This window comes from Aquila chrysaetos, chromosome 5, assembly GCF_900496995.4.
Source record: "Aquila chrysaetos chrysaetos chromosome 5, bAquChr1.4, whole genome shotgun sequence".
Taxonomy (NCBI): Eukaryota; Metazoa; Chordata; class Aves; order Accipitriformes; family Accipitridae; genus Aquila; species Aquila chrysaetos.
The window spans coordinates 45845370-45868702 of NC_044008.1; the positions used below are offsets into that span (position 1 = coordinate 45845370).

The window sequence follows — 23333 nt, forward strand, 5'->3', positions numbered from 1 at the left end:
ATTTGGGATGTCAAGCCTGGGTAAACTAAAGATCCACAAGAAATCAGGAAGAAAAAGGACAAATTCAAATCTAATAGCTCTGTGTTATAACCTCTGGCACTGAGGTTTGTCAGCAGATTAACAGTTCATTACGGAAGCTGAGTCCAAGTGTTTGGTGCCCTCCTCCAGTCCTCGCAGGCCAAATCCCATTCTCCTCCTGAGTAAGGAGCAGAATGTTGTTTTTGTGGCATAAATCCCTCATTTCTTTTCAGCATGAGACAAGTTTGTTATTACTAAGAGGTATACAGTGTCCTTAGCTCCACAAGTTTCAGCTTCTCCCTCAGTTGTCCAAAGGTCTCTCTGACAGCCCAGTTGGACTTAATGCCTCTTTCTCTTACAGGATAAATTGCTACAATGCCTTAAATGCCCAAAGTCCTTTTGGAGGATTCAAAATGTCTGGCAATGGGAGAGAGATGTAAGTATTACACTGCTGTCTTCTAAACTGTTTTCAGCTCTACAACTTAATAAATATTAGTGGATCCTTCCATGCAAATTAAGATCAGGAAATATTCCCATCTGAGGATCAGCACATAATACAATATGCTGATAATCACTGCCAGTTCTAAATGCAATTGATTTACGTGGTAAGACCATTTTATTTTCTTTTTCTTTTTTTTTTTTTTTTTTGACATAGCAGAATAAGTTACTGGAACTCCCTTCTTATTTTGAAAGGAACTGAAAAATTCTGAGTATTTTTCTGAACTTGTAACCTGTGTTGTCTGAGAGTTTTTCTTAGCTATATTAACCAGCACTTTTGCAGAAGGATTCTCTTTTTGGTACTGCTGTGTGCTTGTTGACTGGTTTGGTGTACTTGTGTCAGAGTTGTTTTGCCTTATATTTTGTCTGTCTTGCTATTTTTTCCTTTCTTCACTTTTTCCTACATTTATTAATATAGGTGCATCTGAATTTTATTAAAATGTTATCTGTCTCTTCCAGATTTATAAACAATGTTAAATAAAATCAGGCCTAGAGAAGGATAGACAAATGTGTTTACATCCCTTTCAAAAAAACACCTTCCATTACAAAGCTTTCTGTCTTACTCCATTTAGAACTAAGTGGCAAATATTTTGAAATGGAGCTCCATGCTCAAATACTGTCCCATGTACCTAATTAAAAGTCTTACCAGTTTTTAATTCTCATTACAATCACAAGGAAGTTTAGCAATTGCATCAGCCCCAGATTGGTTACGCACACAAAGGATTCAATTAATTTCTGTGCAGGAGGCATGTATACCAGATACGTCTCACCTAAGCTTTCAAAATAGCTTATGGCTAATGGCAAACTCAGCAGTAAAACTGAAGTAAGGTCAAAGTCTTTAAAACTTTAAATATGTTGAAGTATACAACTATAAAATAAGCTCTATGTAGTCTGAAATATTTTCCCTCATTAGGGAGTACTTTGAATAACACATTCATACTATTCTCCACATTCATGAGTTATGAGGTGATCTCACACTGGCATAAATATGTCAGCTCATCTAACTCTTATCATTGTGAAAATATTCTAAAACTACTAAGCTCGATAGAGCACATGAGTAACTTGACACCCAAGAGTGACCCCATTGACTTCAGGGAGGTTAACTGTGCAAGCAAAATATCCACATATTGATATCGTAGTTTTTGAAAGGGGGGGGAAACAGGCAGCACCCCAGCTCCCATGGAAAAATCTATGGTAGTTGTACACTTGATTCCCATCTACAGCTTTGAAAATATTCATCATAATAAATATTTGGAATGCCAGTAATCTCTAGCTCACAAAGATGCCTGAAAACCTACCTATGAGTAATTATTCTACTCCTTTCGGAACCTCTTTGATCAGATATCACCTTCTAACTCACCTCCTCCCCCCTGCATTAATATCTGCATACTTTTTATTAAAATGCCATGGTTTCTTAGATCCCTGTTTTTAAGGGATACATTTTACAGCACAAATAATGTTGAGTCAGGCAATTAAAGAAAGAAAAAAAAAAAAAAAAAAAGAAGAAGAGAAAGTGTCCATATGTGTGTCATTGCTAAGCTAACACTATGTTACAGCCAGATCATAATTGTGCTACTGTGCTGTCCGTGCTAGCACTGTATTATCTGGGACTTGTTTTGTTCCTGCATTTAAATTCACAGATTTTTATCACACATGGATAAAAAAATGAACACAAAATTGAGATCTTCTATACTCATTTTACACTCCCACAAAATGTAGCAGGGTATGTGCATACCAGTAGAGAACCAGAACTCATGTACGCAATACAACTGATTTCTGTTTACGTTAAGGCTACTTACAATATTCTTGTATTCTTAAATAAGTCTAAAAGGGGGATTTTTTTACATTTACACTTCTTTAAAGCTTCTTATCACTCCCTGAGTAGTGTAAAATTTAACTCCTGTCACTAGAAATCAGATGACTCATCCCAGATATCCACATGTGGCTGTTTAATATTAGAGTCCCCCAAAATTCTGGTCTCTGTCCAAATGTCTTCAAGGGAAGGAGGTGCCATTCTATTTCAGAGCTATCCTTTAATGTCATAGGAATTATTATTGTCTGGATAGCTCCAAGATACAGCAGTGCATAGTTGCATTCCCAAAAAGAAGTGCAGGCAGGAGAAAGGCTTGGAGTTATAATTATTTTCCTTATCTTTTTTCTCTTGGACTGAGGGAGGGAAGAGAGTATGTAATACTTCTTTATGAAGAGCAATTTGTTCCACTTCCCTCACACCTACACAACCAGGGGATAGCATCATGCAAACTTGACCCGTGAGCTCCTTCCTTTTCACAGACACAACTCTTGTTCTCACCCTGCCCTACTTCCCTGTATTAGGCTGTGGGGACAAGTGAGACTGTTAATTGAACGCACACTGACTTATCTGCTCTGAATATCTGGAATAACCCACCTTCCTATTCAGCTAGAGCAACTTTCTAACCTTTGAAAAATACTTGCCTTAGAAGTCATCACAGTTGTCCACTTCCAAACTTTTGGCCAGAAAACAAACGTGTAAGGCCCTGAAGCCTTGAGCTGAAGAAACAGACAATAAATATAATTTTGTTTGCCAGCCCAAGATAAGAAACCAACTGGCAGTTGGAACATGCATAAAGGCGCTGGATACTCTGTTGGCTAGGTTATCTATTGACTTGCAAACATGTGTCTAACAGGTGCCTGGAGCCAAGACGCAGCCCTACTGAATCAAGCAGAAACTTTCACACAGAGAGACTTACTAGCATTAGTTATTGGGCTCCATGCAGCTCCCGGTGACAGCTTCCACTGAGCCATAAGGGAATGGTTCTGTGGCTCAGCTGAGTCTGATAAATAACTAAAGTTTTTGGTCATTCTTTGGAAGCAAATCTACCACTTCCTACTGAAAGCTGGGGTTGGTGTGGTCCAAATCAATGGGAACCTTGTACTTAGACTCCAGTAAATCTTAAAATGCCTACTGAATCATCAGGCTGAGTTAAATATCAACCATTCTATCACATGTAAGGCTTACCAAGCCAACAGGAACATCAGAAAGTTTTCAAAACTGCAGATGGAGTAAAATGGGCTGGTAAATACTAGTATTTCTGCCCAAATGAATTAACTTTCCAAGGAAGATTACAGGAGTTCCTCCCCCGATGTCATATTTTGTGTAAAATTTACAGTGTAGAGGTAAATACAAAGTAGGCTATGCAACACTGGGAGCATACAGAGGGGTTTAATTGCTTTGAACAGCAGCCCCTCACTCCAGTCTGAAAGCAACACTTATTAGAAGGAGGTTCTGAGGAATTCCCCTGAAATATTCTTTATGGTGCAGCTGGCATTAAATTCTGCATAGGGAGATCCAGAGGGAAGGCAGTGTCAAATAGTAAACATGCTAACATGACATGCATGCCAGCACTTTTTAATATAAGGGAGCAGTATTGTGTGTGGTTTAAGGGTGGGGATAAGAATTTAACCAAGAAACAAACATATGTAAGATCTTGTGCAACAGAATCCTCATCAGTTTGTATGGAAGAGATACTCTACTTCCAGATTTGGATCATACCTGTTTTGAGGTGGGAACATTGTTTGCTTTACATCATACACAGCATCCAGCAGACATATTAGAACTTAACTAATGACTTGAGGAGAACACACTTCTCCATTACTCAAAATATGCACAGCAAAATGCAAATACCTATACTTCAGAGAAGATAAGCATAACTCCCAAGAAGCCATGCAATATCCACTCTAAACCTCAGCAGAGTTGCCTAAGAGATGAGCCAGGCTGCAGCTGACTACAACAAAATCTCCAGGGCATTCAGAAACACCCGCTTCTTAAGCATAATTTATCTAAACCAGAACATGTACCCCTCAGAGCTATGTGTCAGATGACTGGGACCTAGTAAGTGGCTAGCTTCTAGCAGTATAGAGGATCTTACATAAGATGCTGTGCCAGGACAAAAAGAGGTCTTCTACATAAATCTAGTGGAAATCTGAGCAAGCAGAATGCTCGGTCACACTGTTCAAATGCTGATTTCTGCTGCTGGATATTTTGTCAGGGAAAAAAGATCAGTGGGTTAGGAGTCAAGTTCATCTTTATCCAGGGTTGTGAGTAGTGCATTTTCCACAGTACTCAGTTTTGACCTTCTCTTGGGTGCAAATATAAGCAGTAATTTCACTGACCAGTGGTGTAGGTCTTGGTGTTTGGATATTTTCAGGATCTGGAAAGGACAGAGGGCATCAATTTGCTCCCAGCAGTTCCATCAACGGACGGTGTTTCTGGGTTTAATGTCATTCTGTATCTCCTTATCAAATGCTGGAGCCATCCATTGTTCTTCTGACCTACACTGAAACTTTACGTTCAGGTTCTCTGAAAGGAAAACCTGTACAAAATCATAGTACAACAAAAACCTACACAGAGAATTTTAGGTATATCTTAACTTTATCAAGGAATCACTTTGCAGGTTTTTGCTTGATAAAGAATTATTAATGTCTGGTGTAAGCTGATGCTGCAATTTGTTTTTTAGGGGTGAATGTGGATTGAGAGAATATTCTGAAGTTAAAACTGTGACAATAAAGATCCCTCAGAAGAATTCTTAAAATGACAAAGGACCGCGCTGTGCAGAAGAGCACATGATGCCACCCTCTATTCCTTATGGAGACCAGCACTCAGGAATAAAAAGTGATACACAATATATATTTAAGAAATTAAGTTGCAACATATATACTGGGCACATAACTGCATACAATGCAAACCAACTCTGCATGTTTTCATAAAACTCTCCTGAGAATCATTACATCTTTATAAAACAAATCATAACAAGAGATAAAATTGCTACTGGGCATCATTTAATAACGGTTCTAGCTATAAAACTGTTAAATGCAAATGCATGCATACACACATTTATCTCTTGTTTAAATAAACAAAGTCTTACTGCTTTCAGGTTGCCTTCTCAAACCTGCCTTGTACTGACATTCTAGCTTCAATCAGGGCTTTACAAGTCAGCTTTTACCCAAAATGCTAGCAATGAACAACATAAACAAGTATCACTGATGCTCTTAAAAAATAAAAGACTCAGAACGGTAACGAGCCAAAAACTGGTATACTGGTAACTTTCCAATTAGCATGCTAACATAAAGAGGTCAAACTGGGGAGGGAATCAAACCATTATATGGACAACGAAATCCAAATACTTATCAGTGAGATTTGGCTTTCATGACCCACAGCGATTTGGTTTTCAAAGCTTATTTTCATAATTACTTTATGTCTTGCTATAAGCAAAAATCCTCCCTCACTTACAGGAATTTTACCTGCCTGCCAAAAGAGCACGGCCAGACAGGGTGGGAGGGTGTTACAGCAAACAGGAACAGATCCCAAGGCTTCACAGAGTATTTCAGCTTTCACTGCTTGTCTAGTTTTGGTGGTGGTGTTACTGTTGTTGTTTTCACCTTTTTTCTTCTTTTTAAACAAGTATATGCACATGCAGACTCCATTTATTTGTCTGCTATTAAACTGCCTGTGATTACACTGAGAATTATTAAGTATTTGTTACAGCAGGAAGAACCCAGCAAAAGGCCACCTGACAAGAAGTAAGCTTGACTTTTTCTTACTAAATGATGGCTTGCCATCCTCACCATGCTTGTGAGCCTACTGGCTGGTACTGACTTTTCAATTATGTCTGTTCTTTTTTTGGCCCAGGACAAAAATATGAGCAAGTTCTTTTAGAAGTGAGGTGTTTAAAACCTGTCACGTTATTACCTGCTGCTTACAGAATCTCTTCCAACTTCTAACTTACAAACTAAACACCATCTCTTTCTTCTTTCCAGCTGCAGAGCTCATCGATTCCCCAGACTTTTTTAAAAACGGTTTCATTTTATGTTTTAACTTAGAATTAAGAAAATTTATTTTAAAAGTACAGTAAATCATCTACACTGTGTAGCTACGTTATCTGGGGTGTAAGGACAGAATTATGGCCTCAGGTGTAACAGTTTTCCTAGCTGCAGAGTCTATACTACGAACTGTTGAAAACTCCAGACCTGATCAGCAAATCATTTCTGCACGTTCTTAACTTCCTTTAGTCTCTGAGGAATTCCTCTTAGATTTGAAGTTGTGTGTGTCCTTAAACATACTTCTGGATCAGGACAAGAGTATCCAGCACTTTGTAGTGTGGTGGCCCTCAATATTTTGTATTTCTAACTCATGTTAAACTGTGTATGTGGTTTTTAAAGCAGTATGTATACATGATGTTATTCAGAAATGACAGTACATTCACAGGCATGGAGATGAATCAACTTACTTATTCCTGAGTTGTTAAATGCAAATGCCATATACTTCTACTGTAGTGTATGTCAGAGTGAAGAAAAACAAAATACAGCAAATAAGAGATTAGTTATCTTTTAAACTGCAATATAAAATGTGAAAAAGGAGATTTTACTTCTTTTCTCCTATTTACTTAAAAAAGAAACTTCCTGTGCTAACAGCATTTACACCGTGTACTCTTTTGTATTCTTTTTGTGTATTTTGTATGTCTGTGCTTTATTCCCAGTACATTCAGGTAAATAATACAGAGTTGCCATTTTTTTCAACCCTGTCACTGCAGCTTCATTTGATGTACATGGATTTGTGAAATCCTTTTTTAAATGTACCATCTGCATGGATCCAACAAAACATTTTTCCAGTCCCTGCGGCTTTTTGTTACAGTTTTTAATCATGTATATAGTTATATGTTATTAAAAAAGTAAAAGGATATTTTCTATGAAGTTTTTTCCATTAAAAAGGTTTAGAGAAAGACTTTGACTGTGAGACTCCTTTATTGTTGACAGAGCTATAAAAATATTTTAAAAAATATTTTCTTAGCAAAAGATCTGCTCTCACAGTAGCTTTATTTTCATTTGCAAAAGTGAATGAAGTAAAAGGCCAATTACATTTTCTGGAATATTATTGCAGCTGTATGAAAACCACTTGTGAATTGCAGATCTAGGTCATAGCCAAAGTTCATCCTCACCCTCATGGTCATAAAGTTTAGCTATTGGGGAAGGTCTGAAATCAGCAGAACCAGTGGGGCACTGTTGCAAACTGCTGCATCACAGCTTGAGTTTTGGATAATGTTTAAAAAAATCATGATGCCTTTTCTTTCTCTAGTAGATGAGTCACAGAGATGATTAAATTAATACCCAGATCTTTTATGGAGTGATATTCTACTTGCCTTTAACTTCAAAATGTTAAAATGGGGAAAAGGACTGACTGAATGTTATTTGACGGCCAGAAAAATTCACATGGCCAGGTACCATACAACTCCCCCTCAAGCAATCCCTTTATTCCAGGGTTACTTTCATTGCCAGGAACAGCATTCCTCTTTTGAAATGGTGCTTATTTAGATAAAGTAATTACTCAGTTAATAAAGCGAAGCTACTTCATTGTATGGCAAGCAATGGTTATACCTCAGTGTCACAGAATAATACTGTTGGTTTAATCAACACTCTACAGGCAATCACAACAGATAAAGGAACTTGACTAAACCAGATGGGATAAAAGAGAATAAAACTTAATAATAGGAGTGAAATTGCATTCTCAAAAAGGAGTCCTGTTCCTGAAAGTCTGGCATATCAGGAATATATTAAGCAGAGTTTCATTTCTGCTTAACTAGTGGCATGGACAACACTCTGTCATGGGACTGTGAATGGACAATTAGCACTTTCCATATTCCCCGTCTCTCTGACCTGTTTGCAACCTGTCTCACCGCTCCAAGCAGTCACATAAGCAGAAGCAATGGAGTGCTTTTCTGAAAGCAAAATGAATGAATGAAGATTGTTCTGGAATCCACTGAAAACAAGGAGTGTTGTCATCTAATGAAATGAGCAAAGTTCAGTCCATAGTAAATAAGCACTCTGTGGAGCCCCAGCCAGTGAAAGTAAATGTATCAATAAATGTGTATACAGGTGTAGTAAAGGGAGAGTTCGGAAATAATTGTGCATTTCTTCTGGGAAAAGGATGTGAAGAAAGGCAAAAAGAATTTAAGTTCTGTTGCCTTCAGACAAAGTGATGGATATTGATACTACTTGAATAAGATTCATGCATTTATTGGTGCCCTGTTACAAAGAATGCTCTTTCTCTTCCTCCCCACAGAGGCCAGGATGAAAAAACATTACCTTGCATATGCAGAGGCACTGTGATACAGTGCCCTTGTATTTCTCAGTTCTGCCCCAGCAAAAAAGAGAACCCATAATAACACTGAATTCAGGGCACCAGTTTAGCTTGAGAGGAAGTCAAAGACAAGCAATACACTCTACTGTTTTCTTACGGCTCTCTGCACGGTCACATCTAGTGCTCTGGTGAGCTACATTTACAACCATAACGCTACATTTACATCCATACATCTCCGTTTACTGCATGCTAAGTCCATCAACACAGGAAGTTATTTTTCTCATAACAACTTCATACCACAATGACTGATATTCACAGTGCTATATCTATCAGGAAGCAGGAAAAACCTCTGTGGCTATTAGATGCCATCAGCATTCCCAACCCATTCAAACAGACTTCTCTCAGCACATTAGACTACAGCTGCATAAAATGCATCTTTCTTCCTCATCCTCGTTAAACACATAGTTGATTGATTAATTCTTTCTGTATCTTCACTGTATCTTGTGTCCACTGACAGCGCACAGGTATCGGGGAACTATGTGTGGCTCTGCCAGAAAGCTCTGGAACTTCTGAAGCAAAGTGAGGGACTTCAGCATGAAGTTGGGCCATTGTTTAAAAGGATAGATTAGGCTGCTGTGAGAGTAGTGGTATAATTTCGTGTGACTAAAGTGTGGCTAGAAAATGCTACTACTAGGGCTTGGGGTCCCACTTTACTCTTCCACACAGCACAATGTGGAGTGCTGGGATGCTGGTTTCAATAAGCACTTGCCTAATTTTTCTCAGAGGACCAGAACTGACACACTGGAATTCAAAGTTAACACAAGCAACAGATTATTACAGCTGGCTGCAGTGCGGGTCGAGTCATTTTAGTGGTGAAGAGCAGGTTAAGCTGTCTGTGTATCCACAGCTGCTACACTGGGGTAGTGCTCATTGCCAAGTGCTTGGTTATCTAAGATTGAGGCCTAGAGGCTGTGCACACAATTATAACTGAGAATCTGTCGCACAGACACTAAGTAGAGGCACAAGGGTGACTTGCCTCTTGGTGCAACTGGGATAAGTCACCAGAGCTGTTGCAGAATGTCCCTAATCCCCTTACTTACTGTTAGAGAGGGAGAAAAAGCACATCTACGTGCCCTGGTTCGTAAGAATGGTTAGTTCCAAACCAGTTCAGCCAGCTGAGTTTAAATCCTGAACCCTCACTGAAAGCGAATCTCATCCCCCTAACGCAGGTACTGTAGAGCCCAGTTGCACTGTAAAGACCACAACTATTTTTTAATGATATCAACAAATTTAAATCCACTCCAGGCACTACTGAAAAAAGGGACTGCACCCATGATCCACTGCTTCTCTATGGTGAGCATTTGCACCATTACTTTTCATGGGTTTATAGTTTCATCAAGCAGCAGAGGCTGTCCAGTACTGTGCACAGCACATACATATTTAGCTGTGCCTGCAGTGCCAGGAAGCACTCCAGGGAACATTGTTTCACCTGATTTCAGGTGACATTTATAAACACATTATGGAGGGCCCTTGCCATCAGTTGTAATGCCCCTAAGTCTCCAATGCCCAGGAAGGCTGGGACATCTGTGGGGACAATTTGCCTTAAGGATCAATGAAGTCTACATTACTGCTATGTTCCCCAGTGCATTACTGTAACCATTCCTTGTATTGTCATTTAATCCTAGTATCTAACATCAAATCCTGCAACTCCAGGCTGGTTTTGAGGTGTTTTTATCTGCCTGGAGTCTCTTGACAAGACCTGCTAAATAAACCTGGATTGTGCAACCACAACAGCAACAGACTGTAAGAAAAGCTCTGGCTGCAGAGGTTGCCAAGGAGGCTGTGCACACAGCAGGCTGAAGTAACCCAAAAGGGTGCTTGTGAAATGTTTGTGCTGCTGGCAGGCAGCACATTGCCAGGACAGATCACACATCATGCATTTGCACATCAAATGAAGCTGCACTGGTCTGAGAGCATGGGAAAGGCCTGTCTTGAACGGCATGTGTCCTACTTCCTAAACATGTATATTTTACACTTTACACTTGGTTATTGGCCAGATTGAAAGTACCGCAAGTTCCCCAAAGCTTGTCGTTTTGCCTTTGAAGTAGAACTGTCTGGATAATGTTTCCTTTGGCAATTTATCTATGTAACAAAGCAGGAACTTAGCTGCATTGGCCTCTCAACAATCCACCACTAGCTTTTGTCAAAGTATTCATGCATTTGTGTATATGCACTCACAATTTGATCATTTTTCATGACCTTGTTTAGCCCCTCTCCTTCTCCCTTATGGTTCTTCGTGATGAGGTTGATGTAACTTGTGCTAATATTAACTCGCTTCATTTTGGGGTTTTTCCCTGCTCTTTGTATGCCTGGCTGAGTTCCCATTTCCTACAGCAGCTTAATTAGCAAGACATTTGTGTGCAGCTCACTCCTGCTGCCAAACAAAAAGAAAATGTGTTTGCACTGCTTCCCCTGGCAAAAGGGCTCCAGCTCATGATCCACTGGTTTTCTCAGACTCTCCTGGGACCACAAGATGGGACATAGAGCAGGATCTCTTGTGAAGTTTCTGCTGTTTCCTAGTTTCTGTTGGTCCAAAACCTCTCCCACAGTCTTTGGCACTTGACATCCAATCTCAAAGCAGAGTCAGTGCCTGGCAAGAGAGGCCTCCTTTCAGTTTTTAATTCTGAACTTCACAAACACTCAAGTTTCTGGGAAGGATGCTGAATGGAAAGGTACTCCTTGCTCCCACCAAGAAACTCCAGATTAAGGATGATGGCTAAAGCACTCCCCTTGCATCTGATAGTCCTGCCACTAGTCAGAACTGCCAGCTTGCTCATTCACCATGAGAGTACGGCTCTCACTCAGAGCTGGCTAGTGAGATGCCCTATCCCCAGGCTGTACAGCTATGGGGAGTAAGCAGAGAGCCTTTATTCAAATCAAGCATTCCAAAAAGTCCAGAAAAGTCACTAAATACTCTTTAGCCTTATTCTTCCAGCATCACATGCATATTCTCTTTTAAATACAACCTGGCTGTGAAATTAAAGGAGAAAAACACATTGCCTCCAAAGAAATAGGCATTTGTAGAGCTACCAATCTGTGGTTCCTGAGTGGCCTCGAGCCCCTGAGCAGTACAAGGAAAGCTTCTACACTATGATGTTGCATTGCACCAGGGTTGCCTTATCACAGGGGCTGCCATGTCCAATGTAGGGGGGGAAGCAAGTTTAGTGAGGTTGCTGAGAGCACCATGCCGCTTCTGTCCTGGCATGAAACTAAACTGGAGCAACGGACTCTTTCCTGAGAATCTGTCCCATGTTTCTCCACCGTGCATACTGGACACCTTAAGCGACAAGAAGCCACTGCTAGAGAGCTCCTGGGGACTGATAAGTTGGCCAGGCCTCTGATCACATCAATATATACAGAACCACCTACTCCCATAACTGAAACCGCAGCAAAACCCAGAGCAATTCCTGCCCTGCCCCTCCAGCAGTATTGCCCTGGCAGCATTTGCCTCCCAAGGACAAACACAATTTGCCAGACATTTATGGGAAAAAATGCCCCGGAAATGCCACTGGCACAACAGACTTTTACATGAGTTTCCTTAGGTAATGCAGAACGTTTGACCCTTTCCCCAATTCCATTAGTTCCCCTTTGTGAACCACTCTGATGCCACCGTTTCAGATTGTTCTAGTGGGAAATTGACAGTAGACTCCACTGCCCAATGCCTTTAAAAAAGACCCAGAAAGATGCTCTCATCTCCTGCATCTGTAGCAGCTTTATAGCCAAGGCTCTGGGACAAATGTTTTAAGTTAATTTCATATTCCATTATAACAGACATAAAAAATACGATGACAAAATCACCACAGATACTGTTTCAAATCACCTTGCAGCTCTTTCCTATGAAAATGCCAAACCTGCTTTCTTCCCTGTAGTGAACTGCGCATACATTATAGAAGGGCTGGTGCAAAGCTGTGCTAAAAGACAGGGTTGATAGTTGATTTCTATTTTAAAAACACATAAAACATCCTGAGCTCTTTGTCAGGGTTTTGGCAAAGAGGCTCTTTTCACTAACTGTGTTCTTAGGTAGAACTGCAACAAATGGCTCAATGATTTGTTTTTACAATGTCCTCTCTGGGAAGACTAATTACCAGCTAGCCTTCTAGCATGCAGTTTCAAACATTTGGGGCCCCATTCTTTTTGAAGCAAAATTCATACTATGGACTGCAGAATCTGTCTGGGTGGGGGCATTTTGCTGAAATTTTCTAAAAGCTTTAGGATTATGGGCTGGCCAAGAGATTTCATGATACCTCTAGAACTTTGGAAAATTAAGTGGAAAAAAACCATGCTTTCCTCTGTATTACTGTTTGTCTCTTTGGGGTAGTAATATAGTCACCAAACCTAAGTCACTGCAAATGCTCTTCTCAACTGTTTTGTACACAAAGCTCAGAAGAACAAAGTTAGATTTCATGCATTAGTTGTGAAAGCTGTGTTCAGCAGCAAGAACCACACTGCACACAGCAGTGTAGTGTGTTGATCCAGCAGCAGATTCTGCCTGACAAAGGAAAACAAACTGATGGGCTGCTTCCAATTTGTCTTCTTTTTATACAAAGTTTCAGGACAATCAACTTTTCTTCCTCATTATTCTCCCTAATGGACTTCTTTCTCCCTTCTTAACTCCTACTCCTCTTGGAGTAAACGGTGCCTCTCTAAAGGTTCTGGCTGAGGCAAAGCACTGAATGTTTAACTTCACTGTGCATATAGTCTCTGCTAGTACTTTCCAGCTTTGCCATGAAACGCGGGGCAGGCTGGGCAGTGGCTCCTCATTAGGCTATGCTCCTGGATGATTTAGACTGCAGAACAAATGCAGCAAACATAACTGACTTTCCGGACTCAGTCATGGCAACCAGCGTTCAGTAAGTCATTATTAGTCTCATCTGCACCAGCCTGTCTTAACCAGTCCAACATGCCTTTTTTTCCAATTACAGATATCAACCTTTACAGCAAATAATTTTGTGATCTATTTTTAGTGGGAAATTAAGCAGCAGCAAAGGTACTATATGTTCAGAACTCATTGTTCAAACATGGTTTATAACCTTTAAAAGGAAAAATAAACAATCACAAAGACTGGGTAGGTTTCTATGCATAGTTGAGTCTTTCCCTGCTTTGAATGTTATTAAAGCTCTGGAAGACATGCTTGCTTACTTTAGCTTGGGTCATAAACCATCTCCCATTGCAATCACAGGCAAGTTAGCATCTGAGCAACTGCAGATGCTGCTGAGCAGAGAAAAAAATTGATAAACCAGGATGAAATTTACAGAAGGGAAGGGGTAGTGGGAGTGGGTGGCTTAAATGGGTTTTCACTATTTCTTTCCCCGACAGTCCTTAGCACATCTCTTACAGCCTCATGCCTCACTCCCAGTTGTGCACTTGATCACATCTCCTGCACAGCTCCTCTTCTACAACCTTCTGCGACTGTCCTTTAAGTGGCATTATTTTAGAAATCTAAATTGAAAGGTTCCTCTGCGTATAAGGAATCAAACTACATAAATCTCACACAATATTCAGAATTTCCAGAATCCATAGAGAATCCAAAACCATGAATTTGCTTCAGCTGCTTATTTATGTCAGGTATGTTCAAGAAGTTCAGACCTGGAAAGAAACCTGTCCTCTCTTCATGTGACTGCAGGTATGGGCACTTCCTATGGAATATATTTACAACACAAATAGGCTTTGGATGGTCTACAAACCAAAGTTACAAGAACTGAGGGAGTTACAGTTACAAGGTAAGCATCCATTTTGAAACTATTCTAATAAAATCAAGTTATTTCAGCTGCAATGGCCTGCAGGGACAACAATATTTGCTTTCTTTTGCATCATCTTTGTCAATCCTTCATGGCACAAAAAAAGAAAAAGGTGTTAATTGATCACCTGATTATTTTTATGCAGTCGATCAAAACCATGGCCCCACTGTCCTCTACAAACATCATAGACTTGGTCTAGGCCTCAAAAGTTTTAAAAGTAAAATGAAAAGCCAGGAAAAAAGAAAATAATTATTATTACCATCTTACAGACAAGGAGCTGATTGAGAGAAACAAATGCAGCAACTAATCCCAAGATTACAGAGGAAAATCTGCTGCAAAGGCTAGGACCAAGCACAAATCTCCTGACTCCCAGCACAGTGCCCTACTTGCTACTGGCTTCTTCCTGAGCCATGTTTCTTGCATATAAACACTGTAATTATACTATTGTAAAGGAAAAATTAATACATGCAAACACATACACAGAGAATTGATGAGACTATTACGGAGGAATTCTGTTTGTCTAAAGATCTGTAGGAGTAGAATTTAAATGCTTTTCATTTCTGACAAACTGAGCTGGGGAAAGCCCTTGAAATTCTTTGGAACTAATGATTTTTTAAGACCTTCGAATAGGGGGGTCTGATTTTTCTTGTTACAAAGAGCACATCAGTCATTCATTTCTACATATTTAGACTCAGTGCAGGATCTCTCAGCTAATAAATAATACCATCAACTTTCACTAGGACTTGACCATAGACAAATGAGCTTTTCAGCACTTTTATCAGTTTATTGCAGTTTTGGTGTGTTGTTTCCTGTTTCTCCACAGCCAAGTGGCAAGCTCCATACTTATATGTGCCTGTAAGTTATTTATTTATTTCCACTCACACACACACACACGCATGCACGTGTGTTCAGCCTGCAGGTTTTTATTTGGATGCATACAGTTCAATCTCTTGCACTCCCTTTCGCTCCCCGTTTCTGCATTTGCTCCCCACAACAGGAGGTGAGCTTGCAGAGGACGTAAGCACTGTTCATCCCTGCTGAGTTCACTGGGAACTGACAGCGTTCAGCATGTCTGAGAACCTAGGATATATAGGTATTTAGGTATCTGCAAGGCTTTAACTCAAGGAAGCAATTAGGCATCAGTTTGTGGCTGGCTGTGCTTCAACACCAGTTTGAAGTTGCCTGACTAAAAACCTTTGAAAAGTTGAGTTTAGAGATGGACTTCTACATGAGATTTCTAACAGAGGTCCAGCCAGCATAAGCAGTGGCATACAAGTTAGAGCTCTAGGTTGAGATGAACTGTTCTCTTGACTCTCTTGACCCTGTTGACTTGATCTCTTAAGACAGCAATGGGAGATAGGACCCACAGAGCAGGTGTCAGCATCTCCAGCATAGGAATATCAACTTAGGGTGAGATTCATCTTGCCCAGGTTCCTAATTTATGAATCTTACTTGAAAATTAAATCCCTACCTAGATTAATTCAAATTATATTCAATGCTTCATTTTTTAAACTCAAAACTATTGATGAATTGATGGCAAAATTACATAACTATGTATGCAACATGCTGGGTTACCCTCAGGGAACCCTGATTAGAGCCTCTTACTAACTCTGTTGTTAAATCCTGCAGACTCAAAACATCAAGGTGCCAATATCCAACTGCATTGTAACACAGGCACAACAATGCCTTGAGAATGTCAAAACTAAAAAAAAAAACCACCCCAAAACAAAAAAACAAACAAACCAAAAAAAACCTAAAAAATGCATGCTTTTATAAGTAAAAGAAAGTTATTATTTTTGAAAAACATATATAGAAAACAAGCAGAAACAGTAAAAGTTCATTTCGAGTTCTTGATAATCACCATCCTAAATGCCAATGATTTTGTAAACTGATCAGAATATTAATGATGATACGTTTTTTCCTAAACTCTTGCCACTTGCTCTTTTGGCTCCTTATTCACCTAAGCACTTACATAGTGTGATTTATGCCAGCCTGCATGTTATTTTTCTCTGATCTTTTTATTTCTAGTCTCAGTACTCTTTTTTCCTATTTAATATGGAACAAACTGCATATAGTCACACTGGCTGCTCGCTCTTGGCGCCTGTTTTTTTTTTTTTTTTTACAGTGCAATTACAGTGTAATACCGTCCTAGAAGATACCAGGTACTACAGACAATTCAGCTGCCTTCACAACTACAATAATATGCTCGAGCCAGTGCAAACAAGTGATGCAATGCAAGCTGTGTTCTTCCCAAGGGTGGAGAGCATCCCCCAGCCAGACTCTCAACTTGTTTCTTCCCAAGGAGAACAACTTGCAAGGTCACTTTTGAACCCTTACTTCCCATGGGGTGGCCACAGTCCACCCAGCAGAGCCAAGGGAAAAGAAAATTAACCTCTGAACTATCTTTGCTCATATAAAGAGTACATAAACTAGCAAAGAGCAATACATAACACTAATTAATTGCAGCTTCGCTTGCAAGGATTGAAAGATTCTCCTCAATAATCTGAAAAGGTACATGACTAGTACTGAATTCTTGTGACTATTTGGAAGCTTAAATTAGATGCTAGCATATCAATGTGTAAGTCATGTATAATTTTCAAATGCACGAGCCTCAATTATTTTTTTTATGTTTCTGTAAGAGTTGCTGGTGATTCCCATCCAAATCTATCATTCAGAAAATGGTTTAATAGAAGAAAAACAACACCATCTAAATAGATTATAAATTCTATACTTTTTGCTTTTTAAAGCATTGTGGAAATAGAGAACACTAGAATATATTAGTGTGACAAAGGATTTGACTGGATTAGTACTATAACAATTCTTTAGTTATTAATCAGGCTTCTTTATAGGACCATCATTGTTTGGCCACCCAATAACTACATTTGTTATTCTGATGTACATAAATAGCATTTTTTTTTATTATCATTCTCTTCTGGAAGAGCCACATACGTATCTTTGAGTTGGCCCCTAATGGGATTTGGACTTTTAGCAATTTTTCAAAATAGTGAGGATTTTAATAATAGATTATACACAAATAAAAGTCAATCCATATTTCAAATATATAACCAGACAGGAGCAGAAAAGCATTATAAAGAAGGCATACAAGTCAGATGCATTAAGAAAGTTTGAACTTTTGCAAAATGTTTAACATCTCTGAACTCTCATCAAGGCGTAATACCCAAGTACCCCTCTTTTCCTGTTCATTCCCCTGCTTCATTCCCATTCTGAATCTGTTTCACAGTTCAGTGCACCAGATAATTTTTCCTTGTCATGACTGTCTCAGTCCAGCTGACTCTGGTTAGAAATCTCTTCTTGTGGCAGCTCAACCCACTCTCCACACCAAAGTATGGTGATAAGCAACCAGACTTCTGAAAGGCCAGTCCAATGTTCTTTCTGATCTTTTCAGACACTTCTTGCTCTTAACACAGAACAAAACACTTTTAATACCAGCCTTTTGCAATTAAATCACAATTCTTACCTAGCAGCCTAAGAACCTCAAGAGCCTTATCATCTTCTGCCTTAAATGTGTACACAAAAATGTAAAAAAAAATAAAAAATAAAAAAAATTCCAAACCGGAATACATCACTGCACATAGAAATAGACATGAAAATACACACACAACAGATGCTAGTTATTCTGTACTACCGGAAGGTTCTCAGACTGTACATGGTCTGGAATAGTCTGCAGGGAGGCTTTTATACCACCTACAAAACATTGCTGCTGCAAGATTTTCTAGCATCTTTCAAGCAGATAAACAGCTTCTGCAGTGTTATAAAGGGGCCATGCTTGGGGCAACTTGGGCTGGACTGGACTGAAATCGTGCAGCTACTATACACAATAAAAATAACAGGTTTTCTTGCACAGTGTAATGTGACATACTTAAAATTTAGTCTTAACACCCATGGCATTCCATAGCATCTATAGGAACCATGAACCAAAGGTCAGACCTTCCAGTAGGTGACATCTGTTGTCCCAGTGATGTGTTCCACAACAAATAAGGGCATAACACTAAAGAAAACATGTGACATTGGTAAAGAAAAACAAACAAACAAACAAACAAAAACGGGAGGGAGAAAAGACAAGAAAAGACATCAAATTTTTTTTGAGCAGGGCAGAACAAATGTTTGACTGAAAAGCTTCAGGTCCAGCTGGGAGAAGGCCAAGACTAATTTAACCTTTGGTCAAATGGTTGGGAGTTAGCTAGTTTCCTTTTTCCTCTTACATCACTCCCAGAGATTTTGACAAAAATAATATGGCCCCAATTACATGACATTACAGGCTCTCATAATGCACTGGGGAGGATAGTGTTGAAACCCCTTGGAGACAAATTAATCCCAGCAAAGCAACAGCTGTAAGATTGCTATAAACAGGGAAAACAACTACAATGTTTGCATCATGTACTTATATGATTTTAATATAACTTATTAACGGGATTAGATTATCGGATTTTTTTAACAGGTCTGACAGCCTTGTATCATCAGGAAAATATCAGTTGTTGGGTTCCGTGTAGTTGTGAGTAAGGCATTCAACCACTCAGTACAATCTTTTAAAAAGCTAAAGCAGACCCAGGTATAAGATGATTTATCTTGCTTTCAGAAAACCGTATGCATTCAGAGAATACATGATCTACAGGGTTTTTTTAAATACGCTGGAACGGATCACCACTTCTGTCACCCTCTGCCTCATACAGCCCCTGTGACTGATCAGGTGTCACGCACCTGCTCAGCCTGCCGGCACTGCTGACTCGGAGCCCCCCCGCGCCCTGGTACAGTGTTCCAGGAACCGCCGCCAGGAGCCCCCTGGGGGCCTAACGCTGAAAGCTTCTTCGGCGTTTGCACTTCAAAAAAAAAAAAAAAAAAAAGAGTTCCCTAGCCGAAGAAAACACAACCCTCCTGTCCCCTGCTTTCCAGTTACTCTATATACATACCCCTTTTCTAGTACTCCTACCAATGCTGACATGGTATCGAACACGTGCTGTTCTCCTCTGCCATAAAACCACTCCGGTTGTAGCCCACGTGCTTACTTTGGAAAAAGACAAACTGTCCAGAAGGCAGATTCCAGTTTAAGCCCCCCTCTCTGTAACTGCTCCCATGCCCAACCCACGCACCCCTCCAAGGTTTTGGGGGCCCACGCCCGCGTGCTGCCAGTGAGCCAAGGGTGAAGCTCGGTCACCCGCACCTCGCCTCACAGAGGCCCTCCTCTGCCATGGCGGCGCCATCCCTGAAGGCCACATGTGCTCCAGGCCCACTAACGGGCCTCCTCCGGAGAGCAGAAAAGCGGCCTTTCAGTTGAGCCAGATTGCAACGCACGGGCTTAACCCTCACCATGTTCCTCAGCCACCCACACCTCCTGCTTCCAGAGCACCGCACTAAGCCCCAAGTGTGAGCCACACACACCAAGGCAATGGCACCGGCTGAGGATGACGCTTCCAGCACAGGAAGGACACGGGACAGGGGAAAGGCATGTTTACCTGGGCCCGTTCTGGACACTGCCACAAGACGAAGAGAAGCGCTGCAAGGCCACCCTGGCTGGGAGCCGTCCCCAGCCGTGACGCCAGCGAGCTGGGGCAGCGCTGCCCGCAGGCTGGCTGGTACGGCCCTTGCTGCCACAGCGCTCCCCAGAGCCCGCCTGAGGCAGGCCGACCCCCTCCCTGCAGCCACGCACAGGGAGCAGCCTGCGGAGGAGCGGAGCGGGCCCAGCCCCACGGCGCTGCCAGGCCGGCAGCCGGGAACCTTCTCGAACCTCTGGGGCGGCCTGGGCCGGGGAGCTGCCGGGCGCCGCCCCTCGCCGCCAGGGCGGCAGCAGGCAGCCGCGGCCTGGCACTGCGAGCTCGCCAGCCGCCGCCTCGTCGTCAGCTGCCCCAAGAACCGTTGCCCGTCCTCGCACCCTCGCCGCGGCGGTGGAAATCCCTGGCGTAACCCTGCCCGTCCTCGCACCCTCGCCGCGGCGGTGGAAATCCCTGGCGTAACCCTGCCCTCCTCGTGTCGCCTCTCCCAGCAGCCTGGCCAGAGGCACCTGCTGCACAGCAGCTCTGGCCCAAGCTGCTGAACGGTGCCCGTGCGGGAAAGACTTCAATGAAATACGGTGCTTTCTGGTGATAAAGCAGCCAAAACTACCTTCCTAAGTTTATAGCAGCTGGTGGAAAACTGTGCAGTAAGCAAAAAGCACGGAGACCTCTACATGTGCTATGAGGAGAGAGGGAGATGATTTTTTTCCAAACTGAGAAAATATGCTCATATGGAGGAGTATTTTTAGGTGCTTTGTGTTGCTACTTTGAGAACAGGAGCTGGTTGGGGTTTATTTTCCCTTACTTGGTTTGGATTGCATTTCTGCCTTCCACTTTGAAGGAGTAAAGATAGATGTTCGTGGTAACTGTGAAATACGACATTATATTCATTTTTAAGAACTGTTTTTATATATCGTAAGCTTAATTTAATCAGATGAAGTTTAACTTGTGATTGCAATTTGTAATGTTTCTTTTAATAGACTGTAACTAATAATGTCATGACTATAACAAATAGTATGTAATATCACAAATATTGGTGTGAAATTTAGTGCATATTGCAACAAATTTCATGAAAGGCATAAAGGAGTTTCGTGAAAATTTGCATTGCTTTTCAATAAACACCATTTGTCACTTAAAATTACTCAGGTGAGACACGATATGACTGGATATGCTGTTACGTTCCCATATGTGTTTACCCATTTTATACGTATACTTGATGAAAACGTATAGATTTCATGACAGATTTTAGAAGTAACTTACAGGAACTATACCTTGATAAATGCTGTATCATTACGTTGTATGTAATCCATAGGGTTTAAAAATGTAAAAATCCACAGGGGTTTAAAAAACATGCTTTCTTCTTACAGAAATTTTAACATAGTGAAATGTGCAAACTTGAGAACAAGTAATTAATAAAACCAGTGAAAGTTTGCACACTATGTTGAAAGCTCAACACTACCCACAAACTTAAAAACTGCGAATGCATACGCCTCTGGCTGTGCAGTCTTCACTTCAGGTTTGGGCTGGGCTGCTGCCCCTTTGAGGGCTGTCATGTTGTACCAGAGACATGACAAGCCTGATAGCTTGGGCAGGTTCCTAAACCCCGCAGCTTCCAGTAGCCTCTGCTGTGTTGGAGGGGGGCAGAGGAGGCTGTGGGGCGGCACGTGGAGCACACTGCCCCCACAATACCCGAGACACGTCCAGCTCTCTTTGTGGAGAGGACGAGGAGGACTGAAAGAGTATGTTATCTGTTGCTATATAATTCCCATTCACACTCTTCACAAAGTCATGGCACTGGTCTACTGTGAAATCAGAAAGATGGAGGGTGCTTCCAGGCCACGTACACTGCCACGTGTCTAGTGAACATGTAGGTGTCTGCTGTGCCTTGCCGGGGCTCTGGCCGTCAGGTGCCAGGGGCCATTGCCGTGGCCTGGCAGGCAGGGCCTTCCTATATTTACTGAGGACAGGAAAGTGAGCCTGTTGGGGGGGACATGTTGTTTACAGGAGGTCAGATAAGCAATTTCCACGTGTTCTTGTGGAAAGCGTAGCTGTCACTTCTTAAGAGATGCAAAGTATGTCTCAAAGACAAGGGTCTCCACTGCTATGCAAGGTATGCTTTGATGTTATTCCTCCGAATGATCTTTCAAGATCTACTGAATTGGAAAGGCATCTCTACATATGGTGGAAGAAACAATAAGAAGATCTGTCAAGTAACAAGGCCATAATAGAATGCTTTCCTTGAAATGTAATTATTCTGCATGTATGCAAAAGATATACAAGTCTCCTGGGAAATAAACGAGGTTTTGCAAGGATCATTCCAAACCTAGAAAGGAAGAATGCTCTTGCTTCATGGATGCCTTATTAACTCTATATATTTTCATGTATTTTCTAAAGAAAGTTTACAGTCTGTTTAAAGTGTATGGCCTGTGCCAGGAAAAAAAAATAAAAGGCAAAAAATCTAAATATGAGAAATGCTGTAGAATATGCATCTAGGAACTACATGTATGCTTTGCAGAGTTATGCCATCTTTTCAGTCCTACATTATAAGAGCTGTAATCTCAAGCAGGCACTAAGTAAATGAGACAGGCTCATTTAAATGTGGCCCACAGTGCAATAATTACAGCTTTTTTGGCCTGAAACTGACCCTAGTACCGTGCTACTGTGAAGGGCATGATATTGGCTATCCATCAGCATCTAAACAAATAAGTACCATTAGATCAGCTTTGCTCTAGAATGGCAAGTAAAGAGACTGACCTGTTTTGGCAAAGGAATAGGGTAGAGGAATGCAGGATGGTAGCAAGGAGACTGCTAAAATAACCTGCAGCATAACAGGCAGTCTATGTGAATGTAAACCCACGCTAACACCGCTCCGAGAAGTCACTGTTTTCAAACAGGACACTAGAATACGCACACTGTCCCACCCATTAGCATGCAAAAATAATTACTTAAGAATAGGGATCAGTAACCCATGGCACTCATGGACAAAAAAAGTCAGCACATGGATCAATTCGGAGTACCATGTAGGAAGGCTAGTGTGTGGCCCAGAGCTGAAAGTTAGAAAAGCTGAAGGGAGGTATCCATGGCAAAGTAGCAGCTTCCAGCTTCCACTGAGTTCAGCTCCACCTGGAGTCACCCAACCACCCATCAGCTGGCCTGTCTAGAAATCAACAGGAGCTGGAAGTGCTACTTTGCCAGAAGAAAGGTGTTGCAATTAGCTCTGACCTACCTGCATACTTCACCTCTAACTTCAGAAGGAAATACCCAGTTTGGCACTGGACACCAAAATAGGGTACTGGCCACTCATAAAATGTTGCTGACCCCAGCAGTATGACACGTTAAGCCAGTTCCTCAACTTAATGGAGTAATTTTTATAAAGTTGCTTGTTAAAAATATTGGGAC

At 41.1% G+C, this 23333-nt stretch overlaps 1 protein-coding gene and 1 long non-coding RNA gene across 3 annotated transcripts in view; one reads left to right on the top strand and one right to left on the bottom strand.

Annotated features, from left to right (window-relative positions):
• The window catches only part of ALDH1A2 (aldehyde dehydrogenase 1 family member A2), a 58365-nt gene extending 51294 nt beyond the window's left edge, over positions 1 to 7071 (top strand). For both annotated transcript variants that reach the window (XM_030013773.2, XM_030013772.2), the window contains exons 12-13: positions 380 to 454; positions 5013 to 7071. In XM_030013773.2, the coding sequence (XP_029869633.1) occupies positions 380 to 454; positions 5013 to 5085 (148 nt within the window). In that variant the 3' untranslated portion in view covers positions 5086 to 7071. The remainder of the gene's footprint in view (positions 1 to 379; positions 455 to 5012) is intronic.
• The window catches only part of LOC115341217, a 135669-nt gene that overhangs the window by 48459 nt on the left and 63877 nt on the right, over positions 1 to 23333 (bottom strand). The gene's annotated exons all lie outside the window — the stretch shown is intronic.